Genomic DNA, 15,681 nt, shown 5'->3' on the forward strand with positions numbered 1-15,681 from the left:
ACCGAGTTCCAAACTGCCTCTGGAAGCAACATCAACACAATAACTGTTTGTCGGGGTGCTTCATGAAATGGGTTTCCATGGCCGAGCAGTCGAACACAAGCCTAAGATCACCATGCGCAAAGCCAGCTGTCGGCTGGAGTGGTGTAAAGCTCGCCACCATTGGACTCTGGAGCAGCATTCTCTGGAGGGAGGAATCACGCTTCACCATCTGGCAGTCCACGGACAAATCTTGGTTTGGCGGATGCCAGGGGAATGTTACCTGCCCCAATGCATAGTCACAACTGTAACGTTTGGTGGAGGAGGAATAATGGTCTGGGGCTGTTTTTCATGGTCCGGTCTAGGCCCCTTAGTTCCAGTGAAGGGAAATCTTAACGCTACACCATACAATGACATTCTAGACGATTCTGTGCTTCTAACTTTGTGGCAACATTTTCTGCAAGGCCCTTTCCTGTTTTATCATAACAATGCCCCTGTGAACAAAGCGAGGTCCATCCAGAAATAGGATGTCGAGATCGGTGTGGAAAAACTTGACTGGCCTGCACAGAGCCCTGACCTCAACCCATCAAACACCTTTGGGATGAATTGGAACGCCGACTGCGAGCCAGGCCTAATAGCCCAACATCAGTGCCCAACCTCACTACTGCTCTTGTGGCTGAATGGAAGCAAGTCCCCGCAGCAATGTTCCAACATCTAGTGGAAAGCCTTCTCAGAAGAGTGGAGGCTGTTATAGCAGCAAAGGGGGAACCAACTCCATATTAATGACCATGATTTTGGAATGAGATGTTCGACGATCAGGTGTCCACATACTTTAGTTATGTACAGTAGAAACACATACACTGAGTATACAAAACATTAAGAACACCTTGCTCTTTCAATGACAGACTGACTAGGGGAATCCAGGTGAAAGATATGATCCCTTATTGATGTCACTTGTTAAATCCACTTAAATCAGTGTAGATGAAGAGGAGGAGACAGGTTAAAAATATATTTTTAGGCCTTGAGACATGCATTGTGTATGTGTGCCATTCAGAGGGTGAATGGGCAAGACAAAACATGTAAGTGCCTTTGAACAGGGTCTGGTAGTATGTGCCAGGCGCACCGGTATGTGTCAAGAACAGCAACGTTGCTGGGCTTTTCACGCTCAACAGTTTCCCGTGTGTATCAAAAATGGTCCACCACCGAAAGGACATCTAGCCAACTTGACACAACTGTGGGAAGCATTGGAGTCAACTCAATATTAGGAAGGTGTTCCTAATGTTTGGTATACTCAGTGTAATATATTAGGAACAGAGTTGGGGTCTCAACTTACTGTTAAGAGTTAGAATAGTAGAATACACAAGGTCCAATTTTGACAATTGGTTGTGCATCAGGAATGTTTATCTTATGTCAGTCACTGACGCTCACTCGATTAGCATATGTCAGCTAACATTTTATAGGTTGGTAAGTTAGTCTAGCCAGCTATCTAAACTTGTTTCGTTAGTTGTTCTCACTCAGATATCATATTAACATGGCATAAGTCATGCCAGAATGTGTAGAATTGCAGGAAATAACCTGTAAAACTGGACCTTTTTCATGGCAAAAATGTTTGAATTGCATGAATTTAGCTATAAAATTGCAATATCTTCTCTGCGCCCCATGGCAAAATGTGTTGAATTGCAGGAAATTAACTCTAAAAGGCTTTTTGACCTACATGGAGAATCACTTCACATTAGGAGTAGGATACATGGTGACCTGTGACATTGCCAAAATTAAACAATTTGTCCATTACAAACAAGATGGGACCTTTCATTCAATGACCTTTAAATGTATTGGGTGATTGGTTACAAATGTACATTCTTGCCATTGGGCGGGACAGTTGGATTTTCCTGTTTATGCTGAGTCCTCTCTGTCAGATAGCCCCCTCTGATCCTGGGTAGCCTCTCCTGCCACACAGAGAGGAAGAGGTGAAGCAAGAGGTTTTACCCCACCCAAAATCAGTCCATGAAAATAAGCCCACGAAGTGAGGAGTTTTTGTATGGAGATCAATGAGTGTCAAATCTGGTAAAAAAAAATAAAAAATGGAATTGCTCATTTGATACATTAGGCTATTTGATTGAATAGACGTTTCGTAGGGGTTATGTTGCTGCAAATGCACTGATATAATTGGATGCACGTGGCATTTCAGCAACTTTGGAGAAGAAAAAAAACATTATATCAGAGTTGTGCCTGTTGTCATAGAAATAGATAGAGGACTCATCATGGATAGCCTATAGCCCATTTTAGCATGGACATTGCCATCGAGGGCTTGCACCATTTTAATGTAGTCAACTGGGTGTGGATTCCTATGAGTTCTGTCAATGCAGAAGAAGAAAATGTACTACTTTAAAATGGAGATAGCCTCAATGGCTCTGTCCCATGCTGTCACATAGCTATAATGGCACAGATACAAAGATTAGTTCTCTATCCCTATGGCATGTTGGTCACACTCGTATCTGCCCACTCATATGCTAGAATTGTCCCAACTGATCTCTCCTCCTCCCGCCTGCCTTCCCATCTCTGAGAACATGTATTTCCATTGTTAGAGCGGTCACTCAAATATCTTGTCAATATAATAGACAATCTTTGCGCCACACCACCGCGAGCCACCTGGGAAGCTGCACGCGCGTGCGTAAATTGAGCGGGTCTTGTACAGACTATTGACAAAAAAACACCAGAGATTCGCGTGCTGACGGCGTACTCCAGTGCCTAGCAGGGCAAATTCCGTTTCGCACCTGCGGACGGCAGGTATGCGATGAAACGATTAGCCTTTACCACCGCTCTCTTGAGGCTTCCGTTACATAGAAGATGGATTTTTTTTAATGGGAATTAAAATCATTTAGCTGTATAGGCTAAGGGATTTCAACGTTCTAACCATAGCTCTAACTGAGTTAGGATACATTAGGAACTATATTGTCATTATATTTTATTTTCCCCTGAAATAGGCTAGTCACCATGCAATGAAATACATAACTGAAGTAATTAGGTTTGCTAAACGTTCTTGCAGTCAGGGCAGCTCTAAGGGAATTGATTTAAATTAATTAAAGCTACATGCGTAAAGGGGACTTTGTCTCAATCCGAAGAGGAGGTCACAATTTAGATATCTTTCTCAGAGGAGGAGATGAGGAGTTGGAAGAGGTCAAGCAGAGGTGTCTGTTAACACCTACCCATTATGACTGTAAATTTGAGCACGCGCACACGCACGCGCGCCCCCTGTCCAGTCCCTGTTCTTCCCAGGTCCTGTTCCAGCTGTTGTGCATTCCTGTGCGCTACACGGCCAGCCTCTCAGTGTGTATGTGTATGTATGTATATTTTGTTTGTGGGTGAGGACGGCGCATCAAGTCTCTCCTGAAGAACCGCGAGTGCGGTTGAACTTCTCGGTCCAGCGGTGGAATGCGCCAGTGATGAGTCCTGGACAAGGTTTCAGAGGAAAGTGACAGCAGCAGAACCGCTTGGATTTTTTATTAAAGAGAAAGTTTGGGGACTTTTGTGTTTGTGTTGGAATCTTCTCTCGTCATGACCGAGCTTCTCAGCACCGTTTCAACAACGGTAACCTTGATATTCTATTCGTTTTACGTTTATTTCGGTGTATTATTTACACGTGACAAGGTCTATATGTTATTTATAGCCTACCTCGTTTTCATAACATGTTATTCTGTTATATTAGCCTAAATGTTTTTTTTTTAACCGGTAGGCTAGTCCTATACTACCGGTTCCGTTGTTCTTTTAGAGGTTAATTTCCTGAGTGAGCCATTTAGCAGCACAATGACAGATTATAGCTCAGTAATCCGTATTTAATTGCATATTTTGTTATTTTTGAACACACAAAGAACACGGTTGTTGATTTTATATTGCTGTGCACCCTGCATGCCAATATTGGCTATGGCTTTGAATACAAGTCTTGCGCAGGCAAGCCTGTGCCTAACGCATGAATGTTGTGTACAGTATACAGAATATGATCACGTGAATTATCCAAGATCTGTATACTGTATGGTACACCACGCCCTCTCGGTTCCCAGGTATTCTGATAGTGTTGGTGACATGTGCAGAAGATAAAGCTCCCTCTCTCAACAGGTAACTGGGTCAGTCTATATGGGAAGGTGGAGTTTAATGTAACATGAACCTGGTACACAACATACAGCATTACTATATAACCCCAGTGTGTATCAGACCATACCCCCTGACCCTATAACCTTTAATCCAGCCTTATCTTTTCAAGCCAGAGTGAATGTAGAATTTGACCTGAGCTTCACGAGCTACACAGCCTAGCCATGTTCTCATAGTAGCATTGAAGGTGAGACGGACAGGCCAGTGGCACATTGTCCGTGTGATGAGACGATCAATCACAACAGTGGAAGGAAGGAAGAGAAACCTAATTTAGCGGTTTGTCTCTACACAGACTGTGGAGAAAGTGTTGCAATGTTTCCTGAAATAGTTAGTATTTCCATATTTTTCTCAGATTGAAGGTAAAGACGGAGTTCTTCTAGTTTGAGACAAAATTTGTTTACTTGGTGGTGCAGAAGATAGTGTTAGGTGGGTCTAAGCAGTGTACCGTTTAGGAACCACAGGCATAGCCAAGTGGGGAGATACTATTGTAGAGTGGTATCTCACTCTAGTCTGTTTCTACTTAGAACCAGAGGGGAGTTTCAGAGTCTGGTCAGATATGAGGGAATAGATCCTCGTGAGAAACAGATACAGACTACCTCTTACTACCCTATTTTTCATCCAAACAACCACCATCCCTTTTCATGCTTTATACATTTTCTTGCTTTCTCTCTGTTTGAGGGACTGTCTGTTTTTTTCTCTCCCCTGATGACTCTCCCTTTTGTGCTCCTCCTCTCCCCTCTCCCTAATCTCCACCCTGCAATCTCGCTCCATTCCTCCTCACATTTCCCTCTCCTTCTTTCATCTCCCACTCTAATGTCTGGTCTATCCCAGAGTGACTTGGCATCTAAACCGTATAGGTCAGCTGACTCAGAACTAATTTAGTATCTGTCTGATATCCATCCTTCTACAAGTCAAAGCACTAGCTGATCCACCGCATATAGTATATACTGTAGGTAATCTTGGGTTTCCTAATGCATACCTTCATATTAAATATCAGATTAGCTTCAGTGACTTTCAGCTGTACCAATATTAGTCATCCTGTCATATGTTGATTTGGATTCATTATTACTTTTTTATTTGCTTAAGGGTGATGCCAGCATTATCACAATGAAAACAAGAGCTTCCTGGTCTACATGTATGTGTTTGAGGAGGGGTTCAGGCTAGGATTTATTAAGCAACTCTTCAGCTCTGCTCCTACACTTATTAAAACACACACACATACACACACACACACACACACACACACACACACACACACACACACACACACACACACACACACACACACACACACACACACACACACAGGTTAGAAAGGCCATGCGGAGGATGAATCCAGAGACAGAGGGGGGTTTCTTTCTAAAGGTCACTCTCGCCCAAGTGTGTGTGTGTGTGACTCTCTAAAGTGTGTGTAGGTTTCTCTCTCCAGAGTTGCGAGACAGCTTTCTCCTCTCCCGGGTACTTAACTGATCAATTTAAGCCATTGATTAGCCAGAGTGATTAGAGTGAGACAGGGAGGGAGGGAGGGAAGGGTGGCCACACTCGACCCTCATGTATAAGTGTTTCTGTGTGTGTGTGTGTGTGTGTCACCCAGAGGGGACTAGGCAGAAGCAGGGACACAATAAGAGCTTTGTCAGCGTAAGGAGACCTCACATGGAATGTTGGGAGGGACCGGCCAGAGAAAGAAAGACAGAAGAGAGAGTGGAAGAGAGAGATATTAAATTAGTGAGCTTGCGTACAGTTTCCTCTTTTTTTACACCCCCACTCCTAAGGCCCACACCACAGACCGTAAGGGAGTGAATGTTATTTATAATAAGGGTTACATGGAGAAAATTGGACCTCTCTGAAAAGAAAATGGATGGCCCTCCCTTCAGCAAAATATATTTGACCTAAACCCTCACTGAACACATGACAAAAAACAAGTGACCCTCCCCTGTACCCCAAATGATCATTAAAACATGAGGTGGACAGGAGAGCACATGTCTACCCTTTACCCCCACTTCTTGGACAGACCAGAGCCTTAGATATGCAGTTTTATAAACTATGCTTTGTCCTGAAAGCATTACATGTCAACGCAGGAATTTTGATCATGCACAGGGCTGCGGGCCAGAAGGTTGTGGGTTCACAGACCACCGTGGACAAGAGTAGGAATGGAAAGATCTCCTTTATAGTAAAAGCAAAAGCATTGCATGAATCTATCATCGTATTTGCAGGTCATAAAAAAGTCATTTTATAACCATTTCATGAAATTCTATGTAATTTTACATATTATCAAAATATGTTTTAATACCACACAAATTACCAAAATTACAGGCTAAGAATAGACAGAGAGATAGGCCTATGTGTTCCTTTTATCATATTTCTTCAATGTCAAATCAGTGTGTCTTGTTTTGCAACTAAACTGTCCCTGTTTGCAAATAATTAAATCTGAGACGTCATTAAGAATCTGAGCATTGTACTTTCAAAACTTAGGCCTACCTTTCCACCCCACACAGAGTAGGCCTACTGACTCATAAAAACTGCTGGCTACTCTTCTTCCGTGGCTTAACCCAACGAGAGAAGGTCACTTTTATTGCACAGAAAGTGAATAGCTTAATCAATTGATAGTGACAGAATTTGATTACTTCCCAAGTAAGTACATTTTTGGTCTCCTTGGTAATAGAAGGTTGTAGCTCAGCCTCTGAATGTCAAAGAAACAGCTGTTTCTAGCATAAAGCATCGCAGACCAAAGCGCTGTTATAGATCACTATACAATCGGATCCGTTTTATTTTCCTAAACAATCTTAAGCTAACATGGGGTAAGCCTGTGCTTTTTCTATAATAAAAAGTAGGCCTCTTATACCCCCTCAATTTGAGTCTTGGTTTTTAACTTAGCAGCTCTTCACTGACATCGAGAAGGCTATTTAAAGAGTACATGGAAGGTCGAGGAAATGACCTAAATATCTATGGATATAGCAGCCTATAGCCTAATTTAGTCTGTCAAACAGGTAGGCCTACTTCTTATTTCTTAAATAGGAAGCAATAGGCTCCAACACAAAGCCCTCGTTAGTAAATTCAAATGAAAACGGTTTAAATGAATTATGCTGCTTACTCAAATTTGACTATTTTCAGTACCATGTTCATTGCCGATTAATTGTGCCGCAGCTGCTGCTTGAAGTTTCAGCTCCACAATGTCATTTTCTCAAATCTGGCTTATTGTGAAGTGAATAATTCTGCTAAATAAGCCTACATCATGGGAAAGAAACATTATTTTTTAATAAAATTAATTATAGTAGTATCATGCTGTCAAAGTTGACCTCTAGTCCTCCTTCACATCTTTGTGCTCTCCTTCTCAAACTGAACAAAGCATATCCTATAGGTTAGTCCAAGCGCAAGATAGTGCATTTTTTGGGATTAGGCCTAATCAACAACTAAAATCGGAAGAAGCCTTTGACTCTCCTCCTGAACTGCCACTGTAGGCCTACAAAGCACAGCCATTGGTTAGGCAGCACACAAACAAGTTTCTGATCAGCAAGAGCAGAGCAGGTCTACTGCCATTTCTACCTTAAGCAGTAGACCTCTGTTATGAAAACGCATTCATCTCTGGGTTAGAACTCCTTTAGGAGCGACATGGACCGGGATCCGATCCCCATCACCAGAGCCTATAGATGTATAGGAATGTGACACACATGCATGGACGGACGCACACACACACACACACACACACACACACACACACACACACACACACACACACACACACACACACACACACACACACACCCAAGAATGTGGCAGCTGAGGGTAGTTCAGAATTCTGTATCCCGGGGCGACACACCTGAGTGCTCCGCTAAAGCTTAACGAGGCCAAACACCTGCCCTGACTTGCCTGCTCACCTGGGTGCGTGTTGTTTTGGGATGTGTAGAAGTGGGAGGCGTGAAGATGGATAGGGGTGATCGTAAAGCAGCTCCTGTCATTATGAAGAGCACTTCTACTTCAACTGCTGTTGACCTCCAACTACATCTGCTCATCTCAAACACACATACATACCCCATTTATCAGTTGTCGATTATCCGTTGTGTGTGTGTAAGAGTGTGTGTGAGTGATTGCTGGGAATACACCTGCATGAAGGTAACACCCATTTCTCTGAAGTGTGGAGTAGGATGTGTGTGTGAACATGATTGTGTTTGAGTGTTTGTGTGTGTTCTCTCATGATGTGATGTCGGGAAGCAAATGTGATAAAGACAAGAGCTGATTTGAGACGTTGGCTGTGTGTGCGTGCGTGTGTGCGTGCATGTGTGCGTGTGTGTGCGTGCGTGGGCATGGGTGTGAGAGAGAATGTGTCTGTAGAGGGGCAATGGTGCTTTTGCACCGTAAAGGAAGTGAGCTCAGACAGGAAGAGAGTTCTGAATTAGAGGAAGTGCTCTGGAGTGGCTGGTGATTTGTGTTTCCTCTGCAGAGGAAAGGAGGAGAGGAGGAGAGAGATGATAATAAAGGTATGAAGAGGAGGAGAGGAGAAGGGAGGACCATGGAGAGGAGAAAAGAGTAGAGGAACATGGAGGAGGGGAGAGGAGATGAGAGGAGAGAATAGAAGAAAGAGGAGTAAAGAAGATGAGAGGAGAAACAAAGGAGGGGACAGAGGACGGCTGAGAAGAGACAAATGAAAGGAGAGAAAGAGGATGGAGGGGAATGATAGGATAAGGAGCAGGAGCTGGAGGACGAGAGAGAGAAAGGAAGGAAGGAGGGGTGATTGAAGGGAAGGAGGTGCGGTTGATGGGGTTTTAACAAGGCTCTAATCATCTCAGCTGTGCTGTTTCACTCGTCTGTGTGTGTGTGCATGTGGTAGGGGTAAACATACTTCGATCACTCGCCAAGGCCAACCCACCCAGAACCTCAACAAACATAGACACACCTCCCCATCATGTCATTCTGGTGTTCTTACTGTTTGTATACATATCTATATGAATATTTTCTCTGTGTTTAATCCCTCCCCTTGCTGCTATTGGCCTTCACTTTAATTCTTACACAGAGCTCTGAAATAAACCCCACTCCAATCAATAGTTGACAATTCACAATCTCTGTCCCATCTCATTCCATTGCCTTTAGGGTGGAATTGTCATTACCACTGCCAAAAACTAAGGTTGTGGTCTTCTGTGGTGAACTTGGTCCCTCGGGGCGGTTTGACCAGAGACAACCACTCATGGTCACAGTCATGGTTGTAGAGTGCCACTGTGGTGTGTGTGCGTGTCTGTGTGTGTATGTGTGTCCCCCAATGTGGGCATGGGCATGCCAAACACTCCCATACACTCGTGGGAAAATGGCATGGAACATTCCAACCCATTCCTCCCACTGGAGTGTGTGTGTGTGTGTGTGTGTGTCCTTCCAGCCTGTGCCCTGTTGAAGTGATTTTTCCCTTCTGGAACACTTTCACACAGACATTCTCTCACATGTGGCAGCTGTGCTTGGAGAGAGGTTTCTGTGAGTGTGTGGTGTGTGTGTGTGTGTGTGTGTGTGTGTGTGTGTGTGGTGGGGGGGGTATTTTTTGTAATATATGTATTTATAAAAAACAATTGTTTAGGGGGTAGTTCAGCTTTAATAATGCAGGTAGATTGTATATTCCATCAATGTAATTTTCTGCATCATCCAACCCCCCATATACGTATGTTTATATATATATATAAACTCAGCAAAAAAAGAAACATCCCTTCTTCAGGTCCCTGTCTTTCAAAGATAAGTTGTAAATATCCAAATAACTTCACAGATCTTCATTGTAAAGGGTTTAAAACACTGTTTCCCATGCTTGTTCAATTAAGCATAAACAATTAATGAACATGCACCTGTGGAACGGTCATTAAGACACTAACAGCTTACAGACGGTAGGCAATTAAAAAGTCACAGTTATGAAAACTTAGGACATGAAAGAGGCCTTTTTATTAACACCAAAAAAAAGATGCCCAGGGTCCCTGCTCATCTGCGTGAATGTGCCTTAGGCATACTGCAAGGAGGCATGAGGACTGCAGATGTGGCCAGGGCAATAAATTGCAATGTCTGTACTGTGAGACACCTAAGACAGCGTTACAGGGAGACAGGACGGACAGCTGAACGTCCTCGCAGTGGCAGACCACGTGTAACAACACCTGCACAGGATCGGTACATCCGAACATCACACCTGCGGGACAGGTGCAGGATGGCAACAACAATAGCCCGATTTACACCAGGAATGCACAATCCCTCCATTAGTGCTCAGACTGTCCGCAATAGGCTGAGAGAGGCTGGACTGAGGGCTTGTAGGCCTGTTGTCAGACAGGTCCTCAACAACATCACCTTTGGGCACAAACCCACCGTCGCTGGACCAAACAGGACTGGCTACAAGTGCTTTTCACTGACGAGTCGCGGTTTTGTCTCACCAGGGGTGATGGTCGGATTCGCGTTTATCATTGAAGGAATGAGCGTTACACCGAGGCCTGTACTCTGGAGCGGTATCGATTTGGAGGTAGAGGGTCTGTCATGGTCTGGGGCGGTCATCGGACTGAGCTTGTTGCCATTGCAGGTAGTCTCAATGCTGTGCGTTACAGGGAAGACATCCCCCTTCCTCATGCGGTGCCCTTCCTGCAGGCTCATTCTGACATGACCCTCCAGCATGACAATGCCACCAGCCATACTGCTCATTCTGTGTGTGATTTCCTGCAAGACAGGAATGTCAGTGTTCTGCCATGGCCAGCGAAGAGCTCGGATCTCAATCCCATTGAGCACGTCTGGAACCTGTTGGATCGGAGAGTGTCCAAACTTTTGAGTGCTAGGGCCATTCCCCACAGAAATGTCCGGAACTTGCAGGTGCCTTGAGGGATGAGTGGGGTAATATCTCACAGCAAGAACTGGCAAATCTGGTGCAGTCCATGAGGAGGAGATGCACTTCAGTACTTAATGCAGCTGGTGGCCACACCAGACACTGACTGTTACTTTTGATTTTGACCCCCACCCCTTTTTTCAGGGGACACGTTATTCCATTTCTGTTAGTCTTATTTCTAGTACGGGGCAGGCGAACGACAGTTCAAAGGCAGGCAGAGGTCAGTAATCCAGAGAGGGTGCAAAAGGTCCAGAACGGCAGGCAGTCTCAAGGTCAGGACAGGCAGAACGGTCAAACCTGGGAAGGACTAGAAAAAAGGAGCAAGAACAGACAGGAGCTCTTGTAGGTTTCACGAAACAAAACAAACTGGCAACAGACAAACAGAGAACACAGGTGTAAATACACAGAGGATAATGGGGGAGATGGGCGACACCTGGAGCGGGGTAGAGACAAGCACAAAGACAGGTGAAACAGATCAGGGTGTGACACTCTTGGCATTCTCTCAACCAGCTTGTTGGAATGCCAACAATCTTGAAGGAGTTTCCACATATGCTGAGCACTTGTTGGCTGCTTTTCCTTCACTCTGCGGTCCAACTCATCCCGAACCATTTCAATTGGGTTGAGGTTGGGTGACTGTGAAGGCCAGGTCATCTGATGCAGCGCTCCATCACTCTCCTTCTTTGTCAAAAATCCTTTACACAGCCTGGAGGTGTATTGTGTCATTTTCCTGTTGAAAAACAAATGATAGTCCCACTAAATGCAAACCATATGGGATGGCGTATTGCTGCAGAATGCTGTGGTAGCCATGCTGGTTAAAACTTCATTGGGATACGGGGCAGTTTTTTCACATCCGGATGAAAAGCATGCCCAAAGTAAACTGCCTGTTTCTCAGGCACAGAAGCTAGGATATGCATGTAATTGGTAGATTTAGATAGTGTTTTCTAAAGTTTCTAAAACTGTTAAAATTATGTGTGTGAGTATAACAGAACTGATATGGCAGGTGAAACCCCGAGGACAAACCATCCCTCCCACCCCAAAATGTTCAGTTTACCACTGTTTTCAATGGCTAGTATTATAATTATAAGCCCAAGTCCTCCCAAATTACAGTTCCCAGGGCTTCCACTAGATTTTAACAGTCTTTAGAAAGAGTTTCAGGCTGGTTTTTGGAAAAATGACCCAGAAATTGTAGTTTTTCTAGGTGGCTCCCATTTTGGCTGTAGTGTTTCCAAGCGCACAAGCCACCTGGGAGACACACCAAACATGTGGAAGAAGGTGCTCTGGTCAGATGAAACCAAAATTGAACTTTTTGGCAACAATGCAAAACATTATGTTTGGCGTAAAAGCAACACAGCTCATCACCCTGAACACACCATCCCCACTGTCAAACATGGTGGTGGCAGCATCATGGTTTGGGCCTGCTTTTCTTCAGCAGGGACAGGGAAGATGGTTAAAATTGATGGGAAGATGGATGGAGATAAATACAGGACAATTCTGGAAGAAAACCTGATGGAGTCTGCAAAAGACCTGAGACTGGGACGGAGATTTGTCTTCCAACAAGACAATGATCCAAAACATAAAGCAAAATCTACAATGGAATGGTTCAAAAATAAACATATCCAGGTATTAGAATGGCCAAGTCAAAGTCCAGACCTGAATCCAATCGAGAATCTGTGGAAAGAACTGAAAACTGCTGTTCACAAATGCTCTCCATCCAACCTCACTGAGCTCGAGCTGTTTTGCAAGGAGGAATGGGAAAAAATTTCAGTCTCTCGATGTGCAAAACTGATAGAGACATACCCCAAGCGACTTACAGCTGTAATCGCAGCAAAAGGTGGCGCTACAAAGTATTAACTTAAGGGGGCTGAATAATTTTGCACGCCCAATTTTTCAGTTTTTGATTTGTTAAAAAAGTTTGAAATATCCAATAAATGTCGTTCCACTTCATGATTGTGTCCCACTTGTTGTTGATTCTTCACAAAAAAATACAGTTTTATATCTTTATGTTTGAAGCCTGAAATGTGGCAAAAGGTCGCAAAGTTCAAGGGGGCCGAATACTTTCGCAAGGCACTGTATGTACATGAATGTATAGTTAAAGTGACTGTGCATATATGATAAACAGAGAGTAGCAGCAGCGTAAAAGAGGGGTTGGGGGGAGGCACACAATGCAAATAGTCTGGGTAGCCATATGATTATCAGTTAAAACTGTTGAGAAGCCTTTTTGTCCTAGACTTGGCACTCCTGTACCGCTTGCCATGCAGTAGTAGAGAGAACATTCTATGACTGGGGTGGCTGGGGTCTTTGACAATTTTTAGGGCCTTCCTCTGACACCGCCTGGTGTAGAGGTCCTGGATGGCAGGCAGCTTAGCCCCAGTGATGTCCTGGGCCGTATGCACTACCGTCTGTAGTTGCGGTCGGAGGCCGAGCAATTGCCGTACCAGGCAGTGATGCAACCAGGATGCTCTCGATGTTGCAGCTGTAGAACCTTTTGAGGATCTCAGGACCCATGCCAAATCTTTTTAGTTTCCTGAGGGGGAATAGTTTTTGTCGTGCCCTCTTCATGACTGTCTTGGTGTATTTGAACCATTCTAGTTTGTTGTTGATGTGGACACCAAGGAACTTGAAGCTCTCAACCTGCTCCACTACAGCCCCGTCGATGAGAATGGGGGCGTGCTCGGGCCTTCTTTTCATGTAGTCCACAATCATCTCCTTAGTCTTGGTTACGTTGAGGGATAGGTTGTTATTCTGGCACCACCTGGCCAGGTCTCTGACCTCCTCCCTATAGGCTGTCTTGTTGTTGTCGGTGATGAGGCCTACCACTGTTGTGTCGTCTGCAAACTTAATGATGGTGTTGGAGTCATGCCTGGCCATGCAGTCGTGGGGGAACAGGGAGATCAGGAGAGGACTGAGCACGCACCACTGGGGGGCTCCAGTGTTGAGGATCAGTGTGGCAGATGTGTTGCTACCTACCCTCACCACCTGGGGGCGGCCCGTCAGGAAGTCCAGGATCCAGTTGCAGAGGGAGGTGTTTAGTCCCAGGATCCTTAGCTTAGTGATGAGCTTTGATGGTACTATGGTGTTGAACGCCATATAGCATTCTCACGTAAGTGTTCCTTTTGTGTGGAGTGTGGAGTGCAATAGAGATTGCATCATCTGTGGATCTGTTTGGGCGGTATGCAAATTGGAGTGGGTCTAGAGTTTATGGGATAATGGTGTTGATGTGAGCCATTACCAGCCTTTCAAAGCACTTCATGGCTACGGACGTGAGTGCTACGGGTCTGTAGTCATTTAGGCAGGTTGCCTTTGTGCTCTTGGGCACAGGGACTATGGGGGTCTGCTTGAAACATGTTGGTATTACAGACTCAACCAGGGACATGTTGAAAATGTCGGTGAAGACACCTGCCATTTGATCAGCACATGCCCAGAGCACACCTCCTGGTAATCTGTCTGGCCCCGCAGCCTTGTGTCTGTTGACCTGTTTAAAGGTCTTACTCAAGTCGGCTACGGAGAGCTTGATCACACAGTCGTCCGGGAACAGCTGATGCTCTCATGCATGCCTCAGTGTTGCTTGCCTCGAAGCGAGCATAGAAGTGATTTAGCTCATCTGGTAGGCTCATGTCACTGGACAGCTCGCGTCTGTGCTTCCCTTTGTAGTCTGTAATAGTTTGCTAGCCCTGCCACATAAGACGAGCGTCGGAGCCAGTGTAGTATGATTCAGTCTTAGCCCTGTATTGACGCCTTGCCTGTTTGATGGTTCCTTGCAGGTCATAGCAGGATTTCTTGTAAGCTTCCGGGTTAGTACCGCACCTTGAAAGTCCCGCACCTTGAAAGCGGCAGCTCTGCCCTTTAGCTCAGTGCGAATGTTGCCTGTAATCCATGGCTTCTGGTTGGGGTATGTACGTATAGTCACTGTGGGGACGACGTCTTCGATGCACTTATTGGAGGGGTGGCAGGGTAGCCTAGTAGATAGAGCGTTGGACTAGTAACCGAAAGGTTTCAAGTTCAAATCCCCCAGCTGACAAGGTACAAATCTGTTGATCTACACCTGAACAAGGCAGTTAACCCACTGTTCCTAGGCCATTGTTGAAAATAAGAATTTGTTCTTAACTGACTTGCCTAGTTAAATTAAAAAATGTATTGATAAAGCCAGGGACTGATGTTCCCAGAACATGTTCCAGTCTGTAATAGCGAAACTGTCCTGTAGTTTAGCATCTGACCACTTTTTTATAGACCGAGTCACTGGTGCTTCCTGCTTTCATTTTTGCTTGTAAGTAAGAATCAGGACGATAGAGTTGTGGTCAGATTTACCAAATGGAGGGCGAGGGAGAGCTTTGTGCGCGTCTCTGTGTGTGGAGTACAGGTAGGTGATCTAGAATTTTGTCCCCTCTGGTTGCACGTTTAACATGTTGATAGAAATTTGGTTGTGTCAATGGCATGCGTACAGGGAGCGGAGTCAAGTGCAGGAGAGCAGAGAGTTGTGAACAGGCGCACACTTTATTTAGGCAGGAGAAACCAACAGACGGACGCCACTGCGTCGAAACCTCCAGCCAATGCAAAAGTGCAAACGAGCAAACAGTCACAGTAATATTGTATAAACACAATAACATACCTCGTGAAATAAAACACAAAATAAACGCATACCAGTAAAGCGTGTCAACATAGACACGAAAGACAAAACAATCTCACACAAAGACATGAGGGGGAACAGAGGAATAAATACATGTAGTGTGATTGGG

General features: G+C 44.7%; 1 protein-coding gene across 4 annotated transcripts in view; it reads left to right on the forward strand.

Annotated features, from left to right (window-relative positions):
• Nucleotides 1-3,166: 3,166 nt before the first annotated feature.
• Nucleotides 3,167-15,681, forward strand: part of phldb2b (pleckstrin homology-like domain, family B, member 2b) — a 46,325-nt gene continuing 33,810 nt past the window's right edge. Inside the window, exon 1 of one of the 4 annotated variants that reach the window (XM_042298950.1) lies at nt 3,167-3,564. In XM_042298950.1, coding sequence (XP_042154884.1) covers nt 3,532-3,564 — 33 coding nt within the window. In that variant the 5' untranslated portion in view covers nt 3,167-3,531. The remainder of the gene's footprint in view (nt 3,565-15,681) is intronic. The other 3 variants (XM_042298951.1, XM_042298952.1, XM_042298953.1) reach the window with 3 other exon arrangements.

Source organism: Oncorhynchus tshawytscha, linkage group LG16 (assembly GCF_018296145.1).
Source record: "Oncorhynchus tshawytscha isolate Ot180627B linkage group LG16, Otsh_v2.0, whole genome shotgun sequence".
In the NCBI taxonomy this organism is placed as follows: Eukaryota; Metazoa; Chordata; class Actinopteri; order Salmoniformes; family Salmonidae; genus Oncorhynchus; species Oncorhynchus tshawytscha.